The sequence below is a fragment of the Meriones unguiculatus genome, chromosome 1, assembly GCF_030254825.1.
Source record: "Meriones unguiculatus strain TT.TT164.6M chromosome 1, Bangor_MerUng_6.1, whole genome shotgun sequence".
NCBI lineage: Eukaryota > Metazoa > Chordata > Mammalia > Rodentia > Muridae > Meriones > Meriones unguiculatus.
The window spans coordinates 17,482,454-17,504,984 of record NC_083349.1 but is presented as its reverse complement, the minus strand read 5'-3'; the positions used below and the strand labels follow the sequence as shown (position 1 = coordinate 17,504,984).

General features: G+C 46.9%; 2 protein-coding genes across 2 annotated transcripts; one reads left to right on the top strand and one right to left on the bottom strand.

Moving 5' to 3' along the window:
* Window positions 1–1,042: 1,042 nt before the first annotated feature.
* LOC110563311 (olfactory receptor 287) lies at window positions 1,043–1,996 on the bottom strand. The gene has a single exon (XM_021660354.2). The coding sequence runs from the start codon at window positions 1,994–1,996 to the stop codon at window positions 1,043–1,045; it is 954 nt and encodes a 317-aa protein (XP_021516029.1).
* A 14,968-nt stretch (window positions 1,997–16,964) lies between these two features.
* LOC110563313 (olfactory receptor 226-like) lies at window positions 16,965–17,900 on the top strand. Its single transcript, XM_021660356.2, has one exon. The coding sequence runs from the start codon at window positions 16,965–16,967 to the stop codon at window positions 17,898–17,900; it is 936 nt and encodes a 311-aa protein (XP_021516031.1).
* Window positions 17,901–22,531: the final 4,631 nt, after the last annotated feature.

The following is a 22,531-nucleotide window of genomic DNA, read 5'->3' as shown; positions in this document are numbered from 1 at the left end:
ATGAGGATGCTGAGAGGACAGTTTGAGAGCTGGGGATAAAGCTCAGTGTTTTTCCAGCGTTCATGAAGCCCTGGCTTCAATCCCCAGAACCACAAAACTGAGCATTGGTGGCACAGACCTGAAATCCCAGCATTTGGGAAATATTTGGGAAATATCCTTAGGAGGATCAGAAGTTCAAGGTCGTTCTCATTTACATAGCAATTTTGAACACAGCCTCTAAATAAACACACAGACAGACAGACAGAGTCTACATAAAATTGTTAATGGCATTTTCTGTCCTCTGCTATATTTCAGCACTTTGGACATGCTAAGTCATTCATACTCCCAAGGATTCCTTGAGACAGTGCTGTCATGGTCCCATTTATGCATGAAGACAGAGGTTCAGGATAGTGATGCTGCTTCCAAAGTACCAATGTACCAGAGAAGTATCCCAGTCCCTTCCCCAAACCCAACCAGAGCCCGAGGCCATACAAGCACGCAGGGCCCCTGCTCCCTCTGACTCCTTCTTGTACTTCCACTCCCAATAGCTCAGGACCCAGAAAGGTATGAAATGCGATGGATGTGCCCTGAGACCCTAGTGTGAGACAGAGTCCTTGCAGGACCCCGGCTTTTTTCTGAGTCTTCTCTGCTTGGTTTCTTGCCACCATGATTAACCTCTGCCAGCATGGACCCCTGATGGGCTGGCACTTCCTTCCTGGAGATTCTAGGTATGGCTTAGTGGCATCTGCAGAGTAGTGAAGGCCCTATTAGTCCAAGATGCAGACCTAGCAGGGTGTCTTTCAGAACTGGCGCATAGTTTCTGGTGTTTATATTCCTTGGGAGGGAGCTCCTAGGAACCCAGAACCCTGTTTCCAGATTCTTCCTGAAACTGAGGGGTGGGGCAGCAAGCACTCCTGGACAAAGCCATGAGGATATACACTAGGATAGCTGTGGATCTGAGCCCTATAGAGGGAGGGTTGCTGAAACACTGACTCTGGCCCACAGGACAGCCAATGCCGGTCCTGTAGAGCAGCCTCCGAGGGGAAATGCATACGGCAGCAGCTCACTTCCCCTGCACTGTCCTGCGCAGAGCCTCTTTCACATCCTTGTTCCTCAGGGTATATATGAAGGGGTTCAACACTGGTGTTACAATGGTGTTGAGCACCGTGATAGCTTTGGTGAGGTCCAAGGAGCTCTCTACCGAGGTCCGCACATGCAAGAATATGGTGGAGCCGTACCAAATGAGCACCACTGTGAGATGGGATGAGCAGGTAGAGAAGGCACGCTGCCGGCCCTGAGCAGAAGGAATCTTGATGATGGTAGTGATGATGTAGGCATAGGAGACTAGTGTGATACCACATGAGCCCAGAATGACACAGAAGGCAATACCAAAGGACACCAGCTCCACCACCTGCGTGTCAGTGCAGGACAGAACTATCCAGGGCGCAATGTCACAGAAGAAGTGGTTGATGATATGTGAGCCACAAAAAGAGAGGCGGGCAATGAGGGCAGCAGGCACTGCGATTGCAGAAAAGCCACACAGCCAGGATCCCAGGGCCAACCGTGTCGCCAGCCCAGGTGTCATGATGCCACCATAGCGCAGTGGCAAACAGATAGCCAGGTAGCGGTCATAAGCCATCACAGCCAGAAGAAAGTACTCAGTGCAGCCCAGAGAGAAGACAAAGTACATCTGTGTGGCACAGCCAGCCAAGGAGATGGCTCCACCCAGGGGAGCAAAAGTGGCCAGGGTCTTGGGCACACAGGCTGTGGTGAACCAGATCTCCAGGAAGGAGAGGTTGCAGAGAAAGAAGTACATAGGCGTCTGCAGGCATCTGTGGGCCCCTACCAGGGAAATGATGGCTAAGTTTCCAGCTACTGTGAGCAGATACATGACCAAGAAAAGCAGGAAGAGCCCGATGCGCAGGCTCCTTGGCCCAGGGAAGCCCAGCAAGATGAATGGCCCTGGAGTGGAAAGGTTCTGGCCAGTACTCCAAGCCATTAAGTATTTTGGGGACATTGACTACCAAGCTTCCAAGAAGAGGGCTGAGGAAGTGAGGGGTCTGGCCCTCATCTGTTCTCTGTGAAGCTTACTCACCTTGTCCTGCAATCCCAGGACCCAGGCAAGCCCAGCTCCCCTTAGGAGTAACTGGATGGGCAGCATGAACTGTGTCTATGCTGAAGCTGCTCAGCCAGGTGTGGCTGCCTTCTAGTCATTGCCTGTCACCTAGGGGAGGAGGGAACACCGCGTCCTTATTCTTCAGTGTTTGCCACCTGGCAGAGAGAGGTCCTTATTCCAGAGTCAGGAAGCCTGAAAAACAGACAGGAACTATTGGCTTTTCACAAGTGAAGTTTTGAATGCCTTCAGCATTTTCGTCCAACAGACAGACCCTGTAACTCCTATTGCTCCACGGAAATGCCCCACACTGAAGACAACACCTTCAGTAGTACTGCCCATAGGTCACCTCCTCCTCTTCTTTTCCTCCCACTCCTCTAGCTGCTCTTTGCCTCAGGCTCTAACCCTAAACTGTTAGTTGAGAAAGGAATGATCCAGGTTTCCTAAAATTTGTATTTAAAAACTGTCACTCAGCTTGTGAAATGGCGCTGGAGTAAAGACACCTGCTGCCAAACCTGACAAGCCCGAGTTCAATTACCAGGACCCACATGGTAGAAAGAGAAAACACACACAGAAAGAAAGGAATAAAGGAAAAAAGAAAGAAAGAAAAAGAAAGGTAGGAAGGAAGGAAGGTAGGAAGGAAGGAAGGAAGAAGGAAAGAAGGAAAGAAGGGAAGAAAAGAAATAGATTTTGAGCTGTTACTCTTACTTCTAGCCAGAAGCCTGAATGTGTTGGCGAGTGAAAAGGGTGTTTAATGGGTCCTGCAACCCAAGATGTCCAGGATATCAGCACATTGCCCCAGCACCTTCTCAGAGCCAGCTGCTCCTGGGCTGACCAGATAGAAGTTGAGTGACCCTAGGCACAGAGCCCAGAGGCATCTTCCTGCCGTTTATCCTTCTTCCCAGCTATGCACAAACGCACATACTACACAGACATGAACACTCACATACATATACCGAGGCTTCCTTTCTTACCATCATCCCCCCCTCCTGGACCACCATGCTCTACATCTGGGACCCTCTTACTGACCACAGAATCAACAGTCCCTCACCCAGAAGACCTGAAGGTGCCTTAGGTGCCTTGGCTGCAGTCCCGTCCTCAGATTCACAGCAACCCAGCATAAGTGTTCTTAATCAGCACAAGTCTGCAACCAAAACACAAGGTACCTCCTTAGACCTGTTCCAGATACTTGCTAGAGAGAAGTCCCCAGCAGCCTCCCTGGCCATCACCCCTGCAAGCTCATGGGTACCTCCATCAAACCAGAGGTATCTGGCCTGCTCAGGGAGGCAATCTTGACCTAAGCGGCAGTGTCATCCACCCTCAGCTCAAACTCAGACAAGCTTCTCATTTAGAAAAGTGTTTCCACTGTTGCCAGTCAGAATGCAAGGGCCACAAAGAGAAAGAGGAGGCCGTCAAGCCCTGCTCCACCTGGAAGGTGACACTCTCTAGTGTGACATTTGCACTACAGTCTCCTGCTTCTTCCTACGCCCCACATACAATGACGGGTCTCAGGTCTTCTCACTTCCCTCCCACCCCAGAGCCGCACGTGGATGGCGGAGGGTTGCTCACCTGTGCAGGAAGGACACCCAGATATCAGAGTCACGCCAGTCATCATCCCTGCAGCTGAAAGGCATCCCCCGAGTCTCAGAAGACAAGCCTGGCGTTGGAGATCTTGGTCCCAAGCCAGACTGAGGTCCATTCGCCCTAGTCCATATGAGAGTCAAGTAGGTCCTGAGACAATACGACTACGCATATACTGGAAGGTGGCCTGGCTTCTGAGGGATAGGTCAGGGATAGGTCTGCAAGGATGAGAACTCTCCCTCGTCCAAGTGATCTCAGTGACAGCCTCAGGGCCCAAGGAGGTAAGAGACGCATGACTACCCACTCAGGTCTTCAGTATGGCCTCCTTTGCAGCCTGGAGTCCAGAAGCGTCAGCATTAGCAGGGCCAAACTCTCTGAGCAGGAACGCACGCAGACCAAGTGCATGGAGAGCAGCCACAAGCCTGGCTAACCTCTGTCTTACACTGGGAGTTCTTATGGGCTCAACGCTGCTGCTCACCTATAGTCACAAGTCAGTCTGGACATTTAAGGAACAGTTAAATGCCTCCTGCTGCCTTGGCCATCCACTGCTGTGGCCAAAAGCAGATTGGACTACCAATGAAGACACTGGGATGTGCTCTCTACCTGGGCTTTGAGTATATCCCTTCAGCAGACTGTCTGGCTCCAGGACCGCAGACTACCCTCCTCCAGCTGCCCCAGCTGTGGTCACTGGGGAGTGACCACTGCTACTAGCTCCCCCAGGTCAAACCCAGTTCCTGAAGGACCATGAAAGGGAGTTGGGTTCCAGCCTCGCTTCAGACAGCAGCCGCATAGCTCCTCCGGGCCAGAGGCCTGGAGCAGATAGGTCTCCACCAAGCTCTCCCAGCAGTCAGTCATGCAGCCGTCAGAACCCACCCTGAGGCTGCTGTGTCCCTCTCTAGCCCCGTCAACAAAAGCATCTGATGAGAGGGCAGGTGTCTCCGCCTGTGCATGGGAGCCAGGCCAGCCCAGGGCCCAGCAGGCAGAGCTTCCTGCACCTGCCTCTCCCCAGTCCAGGTCTGTGAGGACAATTTTGCCAGTTAGGTAGCTGGCAACAGCTAGGCATGGAGACTTAGGGGAGGCCCAAGGGTGGGCTCCCTGCCCTTAGGCTGCACCTACTTCTCCCCCACACTGGCTGCCTCCTGGCACTGAAATCCAGGCCAGATGCCCACACACCTGCGGAACACTGGCCTGGCATGTGCACCCCCACATAGGTGCCCACCAGATGCTGGGTGCCACTGGAAGAGTTTCTGTGCTTCAGTTTCCCTCTGTGTAAGTAGAGCAGTGAAATCCTACATACCCAGGCAGATTGGGAAACAAATTATGCGTTGTTCCTATCCAAGCACCCCTACAGCCTTCTAGAAAGAACTGTTGCAGCACATACCAATCCTGGTTCGTACTCCTCCCTCCTCCGAGGGGAGGGTACCTCTGCTCATGTGGACAGGAAAAAGTTGTGATCCAGGCAAGGAGCTGCCACCAAGGACCATGTGGCTTGGGGCATGGCCCAACTCAGCCCTGTGAGCATCAACATTGAGACCCCTGAGGCCCATAATCTGGAACTCCCCTAGGGTACCTGGAGCCAGGATGAGGCTTGCAGCCACAGAGTTGTATGGAGTTGATCACATGGGGTCTGGGCCTCAGTGGCAAAGACTAAGTTGGACCCTGGAGGCAGTATGACTATCCCTGCCATCCATCCTCAGTCCATTTTTTTTCTACAACTTTGGGATCCCGGGACAGGGAGTGCTTGGCCACTGTTCAGGAGCTACGTAGACCTCAGTGGGCCACAATCAAGAGTCACACTGCACTGGGGATGCAACCTCCACACAGGACCCTGGATGCCCTAATTGGTAGCTCATTAAAAATGTTGTAAAATCTCTCCAAGGCCCATTGACTGGCACCCACTACAGAAGCTGCCTGGTCTGGGGAAATACAAGGCTGTCATCTGTTAGGTTGGAGGTGCTATCTCCCACCATGATGACATCACTGGAACCCCAAGGATGAAGTAGAAGGAAGGTTTCTAAGCACAAATAGTTCAGAGAGTTTGTATGTTGCTTTCATATGGCCTAGGTTTATTTATCCCATGTCATCTTTCAGTAGTCATGCCTCATGCATGCCCTAAGCTCTCTTCTCATTTAGCATGAGGCACCCAGTCTTCACATGAAGTTGCAGGTACCATGCTCAGTGATTTACAGACACTTCAGCAGTGGAAACTCTGATTTTCCTAGCTGTGACTGGTACTCTTATACGGTCCCTCAGGGCAGTTGAATCATTTCATTTAGAATTAAGTCCACAGCTCCTGACTAACATAACCATTCTCATGTAGGGAGAAGCTGGGGGACAATGACCTGGCACTCACAGGGTTCTCTACTCTGGGAATTCCAGTCTCCAGAAAATGGGATGGAAGTCCTAACCAAATCTCAGCCCCAGGGATAAGCCCCAGGACACCAGAACAGTGCTAAATACCTGTTAAGGGATGTGTGAGAGAGACGGGGGGGGGGGGGGGGAGTGAGGAAATAAACATATCTTCCACAAGGCATCTGAATAAGGCTTGAACCCATTCCAAATTCTACAATAAGATGGCAGAAATAAATTGGTTTTAGAGTAAAAAACCATGTCTGTGAGCCATAGGCCTCCCACCAAGCTCCAAATGGCTCAGGGTTGATAGCGAGCCTCAGGAGAGGAATCAGTTTCTTTGCATAATTTTATGGTTGGGGGTCATCACAACATGAAGAACTGTATTAAAGAGTCACAGCATTAGGAAGGTTGAGAACCACCGCCCTGGAGAAAGGGGTACCTCTTCAGATCTAACATCCAGACTGTATAAAATCCAGCAACACAAAAATCAACAGCCCAACCTAAAAGTGAGCAAAAGACTTAAACAGACATTTAAAGACATACAAAGAGCCAACAAGTATAGGGAGACCCCTAGTCCTTAGAAAAATGCAGATCAAAGCCTAAGTGAGAAAACTCCTTAGACCTGAGGGACTAGGACAGCAGTAAATTTTTTAGTGGAAAATAAATATAGATGAGATTTTTTAAAATCCAAAAACATGGTTACTCTGGCTGGAATACAGACATGCCTTTAATCCCAGAAGACAGAGGCAAGCAGATCTCTGAGTTCAAGGCCAGCCTGGTTTAGAGCAAATTTCATGTAAAGAAAAGCTTAGGTCCAGGCGTGGTAGTATATGCCTTTAATTCCAGCACTCAGGACAAAAGATGCAGATCTCTGAATTCTATTAAGAAGTTGGGTAGAGTCAGTGAGCTGAGAGGCAGTGCAGTGGAGATGAAATTGTATAGTTCAGTGTGTGGAATTCAAAGCCAGTTTTACCTGGAGAGTTTTACAAAGAGAGTTTGAAAAGAGATCAGGCTAAACACAGGTGAAGACAGAATGAGCCTGAGAATGAAAGGAGCCAAGAGATTAGAACAGGTTGCTAGAGTTAGTTTGAGGCCAAGCAGAGCAATTTAGTGAGAAACTGAGAGAAGCCAGATTGAATCAGTCGGCTTGGAGAGGAGTTTTGAGCCAGACAGCTGAGTTGAAACTGCCAGCCAGAGTTCAGAAAGAGCTAGAAAGGGTGAGCTTATTCAGAAGTAAGTCTCAGAGGATGAAACATTCTAGGTCTAGATTAGATTTTAAGGAGGCTAGAAGCTTCCAAAACTGGGCCTAGTTATGTAGGCAGAGGCAGTAAGCCTCCAAAACAACACTTGCATCAAGAGAATAAAAGATACTTTTACACATTGATGAGCATGCACAGAAACTGGAGTCCTTGCATATTACTAGTCAAGGAAATGGTGACACCTCTGTGGAAATAAGGTGCCAGTTCCTCAAAGGATTAAGCAAAACAATCATATGCCCTAGCATTCCACTCATAAGGGTGTATCCAAGAGAAGTGGAAACAGGGACTCAAATCCCCCAACTTGAATATTCAACAGTATTACTTGTAATGTTATGCCAGGATCACAAGACCCTCAGAGACCACCAGGAGACGACTTGATGCAAGAGCTAGAGAGCTTTATTATGAGAGCAATTGAACCCAGGACCCAAGTCTCATATATGTTCTTCTGTAGGTGGCCTTCCACTGGCCTGTGATCAACCTTCCAGAGGCCACACCCTTAAAGAAAGCTGATTCTTCCTCTCCTAGCAGATTTCAAGTGCCAATGGCTTCTTAGCTGGGGGTAGGATGTCATGTTCACTTCCTTTTTCCAGGCTGCAATTTTATCTGGTTTGAACTTGCCCAGGTCTTGCACGTCCTGTCTCTACTGCTATGAATTCATATGTGCAACTGCCCTGACATGTCTGGAAAGCTCTGTTTCCTTGTAGTTATCCACCACCTCTGACTCTTACAATATTTCTGTCTTCTCTTCTGAAATGATCCCTGAGCCTTGGGAGAAAGGGATGTGTGATGGTTTGAATGAGAATGGCTTCATAGGCTCATATGTTTAAATACTTGGTCCTCAGCTGGTACTTGTAGGTAAGATGTAAGTTCTCAACTACTGCTTCAGCACCATGCCTGCCTGCTTGCTGCCATGCTTCCCTCCATGATGGTCATGTACTTACCCTCTGACCTGCAAGGACTCCAATAAATTCTTTCTTCTCTAAGTCCATGGGGGTTGGTGTGGTGCTATGTACTCTAATGTTAATTATTTTGCTCCCTGAGGTCTGCTTTTGCTGTCTTTTAGGAGCAGATACTCACATACCCAAAATAATGTTGAAACTCTTGCCTCCCAAATTATCCCTGATTGGATAATAAAATGGCTGACACTGGCTGAGCAGGGAGAAGGAGGTGAAGCAAAAGGCGTGTTTTGTGGGGGCCAACAGAGAGACCATAGGGAGAGAGATTCAGGAGGGAGGAAGAAGGACAGATTCCAGAGAAAATAATACCTTAAGTTTAGAGTTTGGATGGGTGGAAGATAATTGTTAGTAGGGTAGTTATGCTTAGCTCTATGTTTAGCTTTTGAATACATCATAGTCTCCATGTGTGGTTATTTGGGGAAAACTATTGATATAGGAGTAACTAAACTTTATTAATAATAGGAATGAACATTGATTATTACTATTCATTATTAATAGATCAATTATTAATATTAGTCATGATGTCTCTTCACTGCAATAGAAAAGTAAGACAAAAGCATGATGTAGATGTCCCATTTAGGGCTACGCATTCCACAGTCCCTTCATTCTCTGAACGTTAACTAATTGTGAGTCTCTGTGTTGTCATCTATTTACCTACCTCATGAATGCTGAAAGATGCACTAATGTATGGGTATAAAGATAAATCATTAGGAGTCAGTTTAATGCTATGGACATTTATCAGGATAATAGCAGTAGGTTTTCCCCAGGGCCTACAATATGTCTACCTAAAGCTTGTTGGCCCTGATACAACCCAGACCCACAGTGAGCTGAGCCATCCTATATCAATCATCAATCAAGAAAATGCTCCTCCAGACATGCTCACAGGCCATATAACTTAGGTGATTCTTCAGTTGAGGTTCTCTCTTCCCAGGTTGTCAGGGCGACAATGAAAGCTATTACACCTTATGAGCAAAAGTTCTCCAAATCAGAGTGTTTGTATAGAAAGCATCCAGATAGTTTGAATTCCACTGACCTTGTAGACAGATGGGATATCAAGGTTCAAAAGCCAAGTTGGCACTGGGCCATCCTTTGTCCTTTTTGACAGATACTTTTTACTGGCCTCTGTGTCTGATTGGTATTCCCAAAACTACTTAAGGAGCTGAAATGGCACTGGTTAGTTCAATGACCTGTAAGAAGATTTCAGACAAGCAGATAAAGGAAGAAAGGAAGTTGATACAGGAATAAGAAAGAAAGTCATCAGTGTGGATGAAAACTACACTGGAAAGTAAACTTCTGAACAACAAAAAAAAAAAAAAAAAAAAAAAAAAAAAATCAAGCCAGGCATGGTGTTACATGTTTTTAATCCCAAACTTAGGAAGCAGAGGTATGTGGGTCTTGTGAGTTCAGGCCAGCCTAGTCTACATAACAAGTTCCAGGACAGACGGAGCTCTGTAGAAAGACCCTATCTCAAAAAATTAAAAATAAACATTAATCAACTGATTGATTGATTTTAAAAAGAAAAATCTAACAGAAGTATTAGAATTATGAAAAACCTAGTAAGTTGGAGTGGAAAGTATTACCAATAAACTACATCAAGCAAAAGAAAGAGCATTGGGAACTGAAGTTATAGCCAAGGAAATATTATACTCAGATGAATGACAAAAGAAAAAAAGACAGTGACAAAAAAAAAAAATAGCATCGATGAAATTGCTCAGAAGGTAAAGACATCTGCTGCTAAGCCTGATGTCCTGAGTTCAATTCCAGAGATCCACATGGTGGAAGGAGAGAATTGACTCCCACAAGTTGTCCTCTGACCTCCACAAGTACTGCCACACACACACACACACACACACACACACACACACACACACACATTTTAAATGTAATTTTAAATTTCTTTTAAAAATGAATAAGCATAACCCTTACTTTCAGGAACTTCAAGACATGCTCAAGAAACCAAACATAAAAATCCATGGGCTTCTGAGGAAGTAAAATACAAACTAAATATAAACTGAGAATATAACCCAATGAGAAAAGTGATTTCCAAGTATGTATAAAGCCCACGTTCATTCTCCAGGCCCACATAGACTAGACATAGTGACCCTTGCCTTATAATCCCAAACTTGGGGGATTGGAGGTAGGAAGAAAAGTTCAAGGTCATGTTACCTACATACTGAGAGTTCAAGATCAATGTGGGATACATGAGAGCATGTCAATAACAACAACAACAATAATAACAATAATAAAGAAGAAGGAGGAGGAGAAGTCGTAGAACTCTCTCTGTAGACCAGGCTGGCCTTGAACTCACAGAGATCCACCTGCCTCTGCCTCCTGAATGCTGGGATTAAAGGTGTGCATCATCACTGACCAACAAAATTATTTTTTTAATGCAGAAGTAAAAACTTTCTAATAAAAGCACAACTAAAACAATTCATGACTAATAGGTTGCTAAGAAGAATGAATATTCATATCGGATGGGTGAAATATTCTCTAAATACTTGTTATATCCTTTTAATCAGTGGTACAGTTTAACTAGGTGGTTTTCTTATTGATTTTTTTCCTAAGAGATATATCAACTGATGACAGTAGTGTATTGAAGCCACCTACTCTTATTGTATCATGGATTATTTATCCCTTTAGGTCCAAAAATACTCATTTTATGAAACTTTATGAACACTGGGTGTTTCAAAGTTCAGGGAAAAAAAATACTTGTTTTATATTCTAGAAAGATTTCTCCATTTATTAATATGTAGTGGTGTTCTTTCTCTCTTCTGGACGAGTTTTCCCTGGATTTTATTTTTATAGACTTGAGTACAGCTGCTTCTGCATATTTTGGGCTTTGGATCGATTTGCATATAATTTTCCATCCTTTCACAGTTGGTCTATGTGATCTTTGCCAGTGAGAATGAAATCCACCCTACATTCCTTCCCTGGACTTCCTCTCCTCTCTCCCCACCATTTTTCCTCCCAACTTTATGTGCTTTTTTTAATACCCACTGGGTCCATTTAATGCTATCTGTACAGATGAGTGTTGGACAATGACTAGTGCATAAGTCGTCCTTCAGAGCCTTCATCACTAAGAAGACTGACTCTCCTTCCCTCAGCAGCAGTCAACTGCCAGTAGCTCCTGAGATTCAGATGAGCTTCAGGAGGCCCTCCCCTATCGATGCGGGGATTTTTGAAGATCTTATGTGCCAGACTTTTCCTGGGGAATTGCAACACCTATGCCTGCTTACTTGAGAAAGGGAATCCATGATACTCCCAAGTCAAACTTGATGAACCAATGGGTTTTATTGGGGTTACTTACAGGAATATGGGGAAGGAGTTACTTACAGGAACAAAAATTACTCACATACAGCTTCATCACCAAAGCCCACTCCAGCCTGGGTGACCACTCACTAAAGCTAGAAACCTGGAGCATAGCCTACAAGCAGCTCAACAGGCTGGAGAATGTCCTTTCCATGTAGCCCGGTTGGTCTGAACCAACTGGCTGGTTGGTAGACTGGCAGGTTTTTCTTTCTTCTAGGCAGTTCAGCTGCTCTCTGCCGGTTTCAAGTTGCTCTTTTGGTCTCTACTTCTAGACTGACTGGCTTGTCTAAGAGTCTTATTTTTGGTTTTTGGTTTTCTGAGTCTGTTAGCAGTCTTTTCTGTTTATGTACTCTTGGGGAGGGAGCGGCCTAGAAAATCTGGTCAGTTTCAGGGACTTCCTGAGCTATTTCTGTCTTAATGAGCTTGATTGCAGGATAGAATTTTTCCCTTTCCCAGCCATGCTATGATCTTTGGCTGGCTTGATTTTGTGCAGATCTTGTGCATATAGTCCCAGACACTGAGAATTCATGCATGCAACTGGACTGTCATGTCCAGCAAATACTGTCCCCCTACAGATGCCCCCTACAGAATGGCCTCTAATTCTTACAATGTTTTCTGCTGCCTCTTCCTACATTATTCCTTCGATTTGGAATGAGGGTGTGATATAGATATCCCATTAACAGCTAAGCACTCCAGTCTCTTGGTCTCTGAACATCAACCAATTATGAGTCTCTTCATGAATTGCCATCATATCCACATATAATATGGCATATCATATATATATATATATGGCATATCATATATATATATATATATATATATATATATATCATGGCATATATGATGGCAAGCCCTTCTTTTTGCAGGCTTCTCCCTTCTCGTGAACACAGCCTGGTATTTCATACCCTGAATAAAGCTTTGCTTTTTGACCTCAGCTCAGCTTGCATGGTCTTCTTCTCTAGTTCTCTTGTTAAGCCTCACACTATGCATGAACACACCCACAAGTGTGCCCCACCACCACCACCAATAATAATAAAGTAAAGCATGGTAAACAGAAGGCAGAGACAGAAGACCCTAGGTAGTTCTGTTCTCATCACCTGCCGGAGTAGGCAGAACTGAAGGACAAGGAAGAAGCAGTTACCTAGACGTGAAGAGTCAAGGCTCAACTTGGAGGCTGAATGCAAGTTCCACCATATACATATTGGTCAATACTCAACTCCAAGACAATGTTAATCTCCATTGTCAATATTATGACTGTTTTAAGTTTCAGCTTGCCACAAATTAAAATCACCTGGGTAGGAGTGTCACCGCAAGAACTCTCCTGATTGCCTTGATTGATATAGGAAGAAGACCCATTCTAATTTTGGGTGCCACATTCTGGCAGCAGCCCAGATTTTTAAAAGGTGGGGCAGAAGATCACCTTCCCTTTCTCTTGTTTGTCCTTCCCTCTTGCGACCAGTCGATTTGCCCTGTTGCTGCTCCTGCCGATTTCTTCACTGACAGCAGAACCAGTGTATCTAAGCTGTCATGATGAAGTAGGGGCAATGGCTCTCTAGAAATCTCTTGAGCTTCTAGCACCAAACTGGGACTACTACAGCACACTGCCATGTAGACTAACTAACTACTAGTTTACACACACACACACACACACACACACACAGTGAGAGACAGCAATTACAGGACTACTCTCACTGTTGCAGACTTCCAGCCTCAAGGACTGAGAAATTATTGGTTTCTCGGCTTTCAAGTATGAATCACTTATTATCACTATTTTAAAGGTGACTTATTAAATTCTGATCTATAAACCTACATGCATATGTGGGCACATATATGCACACATGTATTGTATTCGCTCCTCGGTTCTGTTCCTCTAGAGAACCTTGACCAAGTAGTCAACTTAAGTTGGACTCAGCTAGAAGACATGCCTCTAAGTGTGTCTTTCCAAGGAGGCTCAGCTGAGGAGGGAAGGCCCGCCCCAAACGTAGGCGGCACCATCCCTGGGCTCTGGTTACATATTAGGTCAAAGGGGAAACAGGAGAAAGCCAGGTGAGCTTCCTTGCATGTGCCATGTCCTTGCCAGCCCGACTCCCCTCCATAATGGACTTCGTTCCTCCAAAATGAGCCAGAATAGACCCTTCCCTCTTTAGGTTTTCTTTTGTCAGACGTTTGGTCACAGAGACAAAAAAAAAAAAAAAAAAAGGTAAAACAATATAACTTTAGAGAGGAACTTCGGAAACGTGAAAAGAATGCTTACAAATTGATGAGTAAAAGATGACAGATGGCATTGGAAGCAAAGAGCAAAAGCTGAGACTGGGCATCTCACAGAAGCCAAAAGCATGAAGTGGGGACTTACAAACCACCACGCTGAGACACATTTTAAACACATTTTTAGATTTATTTATTTTTACAGAGAGGAGTTTGTTTTCTGCATGTATGTATATGCACCACATATGTCCCTGGTGCCTGGGGAGGCGCAAAGGGTCAGCTGTGGGCATTTCATTTCCTGGAACTGAATTGTAGTTGTGAGCCATAATGTGGATCCTGGGATGTGAAACCAGGTCTTTTTTTTTTTTTTTTTTTTTTTTTGAGACAGGGTTTCTCTGTGTAGCCTTGGCTATCCTGGACCCCCTTGGCAGACCAGGCTGGTCTCGAACTCCCAGAGATCTGCATGCCTCTGCCTTCCTGAGTGCTGGAATTACAGGCATGCACCACTGCCCCCGGCTGAACCCAGGTCTTTAACAAGAACAAGTACTCTTAAGCATTGAGCCAACTCTCCAGCCCCAAAACAATGAGACACTTGATACCCACTAGCTTGGCAAAGACTTGAAATTTGGCCATGCCATCTGGACAAAGACCAATAGAAGATAGGTCTCTATCAACATGAGAAAAGATTCTGACATTTTCGTGCAAAATTTCAGACAAAGTTCAGCTCCGATATGCTCTTTCTTAGGTCTACATCCAAGAGCAACATTCAGACAATAAACAGGATCTACGTGCTGAAATGTCACCCAGTGCTTTCCCCAACACTTAAAGGCTGGAAATGACCCAAGTGTGTTATGGCCACATTTTGGATAGCACACAAGGTCAAGTGGAGTGAGTGGCCCAGAAGAGTGGGTATCTTAGTGGCAAAAGCAAGAACCAAAAGACAACATGGAGTAACCTCCTCTGCCATAATGTGCAAGCAAAGCAAAACCATGTGCTGTGGACAGGTCAGTCATGCTAAGCAGTGAGCACCCCTCTGAGAAGAAGGGGTCTGGGGTGGGAGCTGGGGTCTGTGGTCTCGATTTGCCTGTTCTCCTTTTGCGTTGCCTGTTTTTCCTATCACTTCATAAAATAGATGAATGGGTAGATGTCCGTCCTGAGAATAAAATGAAAGGGGAATTCTGAAAGCTGATGAGAAAGGCCCTTGATTCTCAGGCTTCTCTGGGATGAAGGGCCCTGTGGAAAGCCTGGTGCTGAGGAAAAGAAAGGAAGCTTCCCAGATGAGCACAATTCCCCATGGGCCTGAAGGAACCTCCACAAAACTCCACAAATTGCCCTGAGAACAATTACAGTCCTCAGGACTAGGGAGAGCTAAGCCACTAAGGAGCCCATAAAGACCACTGAAGCCCAAAGCAGCAGCCTGACCTGCACTTAGAGACTCACAGAGACACTGCAGGGGCCCTGCCTGGTTCGCTGAGACCTTGATACAGAGGGTCTAAGAAAAGCAACACCTTCCAGGGATGCCTCAACTGCTGCCACAAGCCTGGCCAGTCCATGACACCAGACCTGGGAACCGGGAGTCCCCCAGCCCTAAGGTAGGGATAGCATCCTCCCTGTGCCAGGCTGCCTGGCTTTGATAGTACTCAGGTGCCCATCTCCAGCATGTGTGGGATCAGGCTGACAGGCTTTCACCCTCCGGTTGCAAACAGTACCCCTTCTTGTTTGGCTTGACCTACACTTTCTAAGGTGTTGAAAGGAGACTAGAGGCAGCCCTTAGGTCCTCACCAACTCAGCTTGTCGGACCATCCAGGATTCCCACAGACCCTGAGCTGTGGAGCCTCTATGACTCCAGGCTCCAGTGCAGACTGACAGCTTCTGCACTCACCAGGGGCCATGGCCTGCCATCAGTGACTTCACCACACCAGAACAGCCAGTTCTTATATACCCAGAACCGACGTGGCCAGCGCTACTGAGTGTGCCAAAACCTACGCTCATCCACCAATCACCTGAGCCTGTCCAGGAACAGAGAGCCTGGTGCTGGATGTGATCGAGGGGCCTGGAATTGATTGCTTCCCTTCCAAGATGAGCCAAGACAACCTCGAGGTACTTCTACATGGGGACCCCTGCCTGGCCTTTGTTCCAGGTCATCCCATCTGCTCTCAGACACCTAGCTAGAGAGGTGTCCCCACAGGAATTTCCCAAACTGCATAGTTCACTTGAGGATTGGTAATGACATCTTCCACTCATTCTCCAACAATAAAATTTTCTCCTTGGAAAACACAGGGAAAAAAATGAATTCCGGATAACCAGAGTCTGGGCCATGTTAAGACATAAAATGTGGAGGTGAAGACAGATGAAATTGCACACCTGTGACACCGGAACTCAGGAGGCTGATGCAGGAAGATGCTGAGTTTGCTGTCCGCCTGGGTTGCAGAAACTGTCTCAGGGAGAAGAGAGAGGAGGAAGAGAAAGGAAAGAAGGCATCATTGCAAAGTAGAGTGAGTCATCTCCCTTTGCAACCCTCCGCTCTGTTCCCCACTCCGTTTGGTGGCCCTGTGACGGTGAAGTGTAGCCTTTCAGTCTGACCTTCCTCAGGCATGAAGGATTCCCTTGGCCACAGGAAAAAAAGCATGTCCCTTCCAAGAGTCTTCAGACAGGAGAGCAGGCAAAAGTCAGGCCCTATGGCCTCTGAGCAGCACGTGAGGCAGAGCAAGTTTTTCTGGAACTGTATGTGTGCATGTTCCATGAGCATGTATGTGTGCATGTGTGTGTGTCATACACCTGGTGTGTGTTTGTGTACACCTGGAAAGTGTGTCCCTGTGTAATTGGGTCAAGGAGGGTTACGCATATTCACAAACATATTCCTGCTCATGCTGATAGTCACAGACCCCAGGGCCATTGCTCGGGTGTTAGCTTGTGGTAAATGTGGGAGTGAGCTGAGAAGTGGAAATTACGAGTAAGCCCTGCAGCAGATCCCGAATGTGCACAGTGAGAATCCTCGCTGCTTGTCTGACCCTGCAAACAAGGCTGATCAAACCCTGGGAACTCCAGGTCCTGGGACAGGGAGGCAGCACTAGCCTGAGACCCTAGCGGAGGTTGCCGAGCCTCCAACAGATCTGACCAATGCAGCAGTAGCCTGGCTCCATCACATGGGTCACTTGAGGGCACTTGTTCTAGGGTGCTCAGAAGTAGCCTCACCTGCCAGAAACGGCCATGAGCAACTGCAGCAACACTTTGGTGACAGAGTTCATTCTTCTGGGTTTCCCAGAGCTGTGCCACCTACATGGGCTGCTGTTTGGGTTATTCCTGATCATCTATGTGGTGACTGTCCTGGAGAACTTGGTCATTGTGGGCACCATCAGTGCTAGCGGGCAGCTGCACATACCCATGTATTTCTTCCTGGCCAATCTGGCTGTCCTGGAGACCCTCTACACCACAGTCACGGTGCCCAAGCTGCTTGCTGGCCTCCTAGCAGGGGCAAAAACCATCTCCTTTTCAGGGTGCCTCACCCAGCTGTTCCTCTTTCTTTCCCTGGGCTCCTCAGAGTGCTTCTTACTGGCCACCATGGCCTGCGACCGGTACCTGGCCATCTGCCGCCCACTGCACTACCCAGCCGTCATGGATTCAAAGCTGTGCCTGCAGCTAGCTCTCAGTGCCTGGCTTGGGGGCTTCTTAGCCTCCTTTGTGTCCACAGCTCTCATCTCCCGCCTTAGGTTCTGCTGCTCCAATGCGCTCAACCACTTCTTCTGCGATATCTCACCCCTGTTGCAACTCTCCTGCTCAGACACCACCACCATTGAAATGCTGGACTTTGTGGCAGCTCTGGCAGTGCTTGCGACCTCTCTGATAGTGACCACAGTCTCCTATGCCCACATCCTTGTCACTGTCTTGAAGATTCCGGGAGGGGCAGGCCGCAGGAAGGCCTTCTCCACCTGTGCCTCCCATTTGGTGGTGGTCTTAATCTTCTACACCACCACCACCTTCATGTATGCCCGGCCTCACGCCATTAGCTCCTTCGACCTCAACAAGCTGGTATCTGTGATTTACTCGGTAGTGACTCCCCTGCTGAACCCTATCATCTACTGCCTGAGGAACCGTGACATCAAGGAGGCACTTACAAAGCTCCTCCAGTCCCTCAGTTTCCCCTGAATGCCAGTTGCTGGGTCCTGCTGGAACTGTGGGTCCCTCTGCTCTGCTCACAGACAATAGAGGCTGTGCTCTTCCTCACTGATGCATACAAGTTTCCTTTCCCCTTGAGTCAGAATATCCAATGGCACAATGTGACTATTAGCCAACATCAAAGAAGAGGTGACCAAGACCTACAGACTCTAGGCTCTTCCAGAAAACTCAGCCCCAACCCAGGGACGGCTGCTCGTTGGCAACCCAGGCAGGCCCTTTGTCCTGAAAATCTCAGTGCAGAACCCAAAGGAAGTTCCCCATCTGCTGTCCCTTCCCTAATCACCTAGGATCTGGACTTTATATCCTTTCCCTGGCCAGCCTTGCATACCCTGGGACTGGCCTTCTTCCCATGAAGTCCCAGCAACTAAGCATAGACTTTAAGACAGTCAGCTCAGAGGAGAGCTCCAGACTCTCAGGCCAGGTGGAAGGATTCCAGCGAAACACTGCTGAGCATGCAGAGGCTCCCTTTTCACCAAAACAAGGTTGGCTTATTGCACCCTCTTGCATGAAGCTTGGAGGGTCTGATGAGTAAATGGCATGTGTGTGCCTGCCTTTTCTTTCTTTTGTGGGGCAGGAGGGCAGACACAGTAATGCAAGCATTTCCCTTCCTGGCAGTTGTCACCGTTAGCCAGGCCAATTCTTTCTTGGTGTTGTGGTCGCCCTTTTCCTTCATGACAGCTGTCTAGAACGGTGGGTTTCGAGTGTGTCTTTGGAAGAATTTAACAGATACTTCACACCTATGTAAATGCTTTCTGTTGCTTTTATAGCCTGTGTCTCTTAGTGTTTTCCCTTTGACTTCTGAAGTTACATCAAGGTGCCTGCATACTTAGGATTGTCTTGTCATCTTCCTAATGCAGCCCTTCATCATTAGGAAGCCCCTCCACCCCTCCACCTCTGGCACTGATGTCTGCCTCAACACTGAAAGCTTGGATTCTGCTTTGACTTAATACAGACACATCACCTTTCTTTCGGTACCTGTGCAGTATTTGTTTCTGTGCTGGTTTTTACTCTACTGTCTCTCTGCTCCTGGCCACCCTTGTGCAGCTGGCTCTGTGATCCAGACAGGGACTGCACAGACCATGTTTCTGTCACTCCAACTGCTCTCTGTTGAAAGTTCAGCTACCAACCATCTTTACACTTTGTAGGCAGCTTATGTGCTCTCCGCTTCTACAAGCTTTGAGCTTTTCTTGCTTGGTTTGCAACCATCTTAAGTATGCATGTTTCTCCTTGTATTTACTGCCCTTGGTATGTGTGATGTTTCCAGAACTCAACTTGCACTGTTAGCAGTCTTTGAAACATATCAGCCATGATTTTCTTAAATGCTGCACCTGCCTTATTCTCCTCCTTTTTTTTTTCTCCAAAACTACATGTATGTGTAGGAGCTGGAGAGATGGCTCAACAGTTAAGAGCATGGTCTGCTCTTCCAGAGGTCCTGAGTTCAATTCCCAGCAACCACATGATGGCACACAACCATCTAAACTGGAATCTAATGCCCTTTTCTGGCATGCAGGCATACATGCAGATAGAGCACTCATACATAAAATAAATAAATAAACTCTAAAAAAACGTACTATAGCTGCTCCCATTCTGAACTATACACTCCATTTTCTGGACATTTTCTTCCAGTCTTCCAGGTTCCCAAGTCTCTCTCCAACTATATCTAATATTCTGGGTATTTGTTTTCATTTTGTTCATTCTAAAATTTTCATTTTGTTCTTTTTCTAGGTTAAATTTTTTTTTTCTCACCATCATCCATCATTACAGAACACACCTGTGACCGAATGTGTAGGGTAGTGTCCCCATTTACCAATCAAGGATTCTGCAGCTCTTACAGGGTAGGGTCTTCTAATTCAGCTCAACTCTGACAGTGACCTCATGGAGTTAGCTCCATTCCGACAGGTCTTAGCTGAATGACCTGACAGCCCTGTCCAGTTCAGAAGTCAGCTTCAAGCCCTGGGAGTTTACCTGTCTTTCTCATGAAACAGATACAAATGGGACTTTGCATAATCCCTTAATTGGGTTCTGCTAATTTGCTAGACTTGCTCACTAAACTCTGGGGAACATCTGCTTACATGCACCAGTTTAATTAATAGACCCTCAATGGGACTAATGAGGCAGCTTGGTCAGAGAGGTGCTTGTCTTGCAAACACAAGCACATAAGTTTAATCCCCAGAACCTACATTTAAAATAAAAAATCCAGGCATGGTCATCCATGCTTGTAATCTTAGTGTTGGGGGTGGGGGTAGAGCCAGGTGCATGCCTTGGGCTCACTAGTCAGCCAGCCCAGCCTGCTTGACATGCTCCAGGACAGTGGCAGGCCCTGTCTCAAAAACCCAAAACGATGACTCCTAAAGAACACTTGAGGTTCTTGTCTGACCTCCACATGCTCACACACATACACCCTTACCCGAATATGCATTTGTATTTTCACACTCATGAACACATGCACACAAAGCATAGAAGAGGAAGGAAGGAAGGAAGGAAGGAAGGAAGGAAGGAAGGAAGGAAGGAAGGAGATACAGATAGAGACACAGTGGGCAGAGAGTCTGTGAATGGGGTCCTGGGTCTCCTAAACTGATCTGTCTGTCCCTTACTCATAACAGACTTCATCCTTTTTACTACCATCTGCAGATCCCTAATAGCCTTAACATTTATTATGTTTATTTTATGTGCATGGATGTTTTGCCTGCACGTATGTATATCCACATGAGTGCTCGGTGCCCACGGAGGCCAGAAGGCAAGAGATTCCCCTGGAACTGGAGTTATAGATGGTGGCAAGCTATCACATGGGTGCTGGAAACTGAAGCCAGGTCCTCTGCAAGAGCAGCAAATGCTCTTAATTGCTAAGCCTTCTCCCCAGCCTGAGCCTTAGTATCTTGCATGAGCTCCTCTTCCTTGGCCTTCTAAAAGTTATCATAGTTATCGTGGTCTAGGCCTTTCTTTGTCATCTTCAGAATCTCTTGGATTCTTTATCAGCTTGATAAAGAATTTAACAATGCCATAATCAAGGTCATTTAAACAACAGATGTTAATTTTCACTTTAACTTGGTAGATGGTTTCCTCCGAGGCCCCTTTCTTGCCTTAAGGATGCCATATCCTCCCATATCCTTAGATGATGGTTTCTCTGTCTCTATACAATCCGTGACATAATATCCTTGAGTTGTGGATCTTATGAGCCTGTTACTTCCTTAGAGACGCTATTATGAAATACAGGCACACTGTGAGGTGCTTGGGATTAGGAAACATACAAAGGGGGGCAAATCAACTTCTATCAAGGGGCCTCTAAGAGACACCTCGGGAAGGGTTGAAGAATGTGGAACAGACTTACTCTTGAGGTAGCATTAAAATTCATAGTCCAGGGACTGGAGAGATGGCTCAGCGGTTAAGAGCACTGTCTGCTCCTTCAGAGGTCCCGAGTTCAATTCCCAGCAACCACATGGTGGCTCATAACCATCTAAAATGAGATCTGGTGCCCCCTTCTGGTGTGTAAGCACATATGCAGGCAGGGTAGTATATAAATGATAAATAAATAAATCTTAAAAAAAAAAAATTCGTAGTCCAAACTGGGTGTGGTGACACACCTTTAATCCCAGCACTTGGGAGGCAGAAGCAAGCAGATAGCTACGAATTTGAGGCCGGCCTGGTCTACATTGATCCATGCAAGACATGGGATCATTCAAGAACATGTGAGTCAAAGATACATGAAGTTCTTAGCAGTGTCCAAAGAAGATAGATCAGCTACACGCCCACAGCGGGCAGCCCTAGGAACAGGACGGGACGGCTGAAAAACAGCCACCCTTGGCAGAGGTTGGCAGGCATGGAGTTTTAGTATGAAGGAGTCATCTAGGAATAATAATTTAGGTACTGAAGAAAGAAGAAAGACCATCTCCACACGGGGAATATTTCCAGAAGCAGAAGTAGGGGAGTGAAGAAAGAAAGAGCCCAAAAACGATGAACGCTGGTCAGAGCTGAGCAGAACTGCAGTCTAACTCAGATAAGGGACTAAAGAGTCTGAGCGGCATATGCAACGTGATGCAGTGCTGAGAAGCCATCTGGGGTGGGGCCGAGTCTGCCACTTAAGGAGTCAGAAGTCCTTGGCATTATCCCATCTCCAGAAACTCCAAGAAAGGTTGCCCCGAGCCACAGAGTGCCAGTCTGGAGAGCTGGTCCAGCTACAAAGGAAAGGCTGAATTACAAGCAGCATCCCACGTGGTAGGGAGTCGCTTTAGGTTAAAGGGAGACATGGCAGTTGTTCTGGGTTGGACCCTTCCATCAGGAAAGCTGCTAAAAGAGCTCCGGAAGGAGGTAAGGGCATTGCATATCATTCTGTAGGGAGCTGAGTTGTGGGAAGTCATAGGCCTTGGAGAGTGGGACATGTTCAGAAGGCTGCATCCCCATTGGGCTTCCCCACCCCATAGCCAGGCATTTGAAGATGCAGAAAACTAGGACAAGCCCACAATCTGCCCTATCTCAGGATGCAGGGCGGATGAGAGAAGCTCTAATTCTAAGCCAAGTTCTAAGACATACAGCACACAGCCTCCACTCTCACCAGGAGCTATGAGCCCAAGCGGCCACAGAAGAATAAGTCAGCATAGCTCAGC

Bases quoted from the DNA above. Each gene is read 5' to 3' on its own strand.
- LOC110563311 (XM_021660354.2), bottom strand. From the start codon at position 1,996: ATGTCCCCAAAATACTTAATGGCTTGGAGTACTGGCCAGAACCTTTCC.
- LOC110563313 (XM_021660356.2), top strand. From the start codon at position 16,965: ATGAGCAACTGCAGCAACACTTTGGTGACAGAGTTCATTCTTCTGGGT.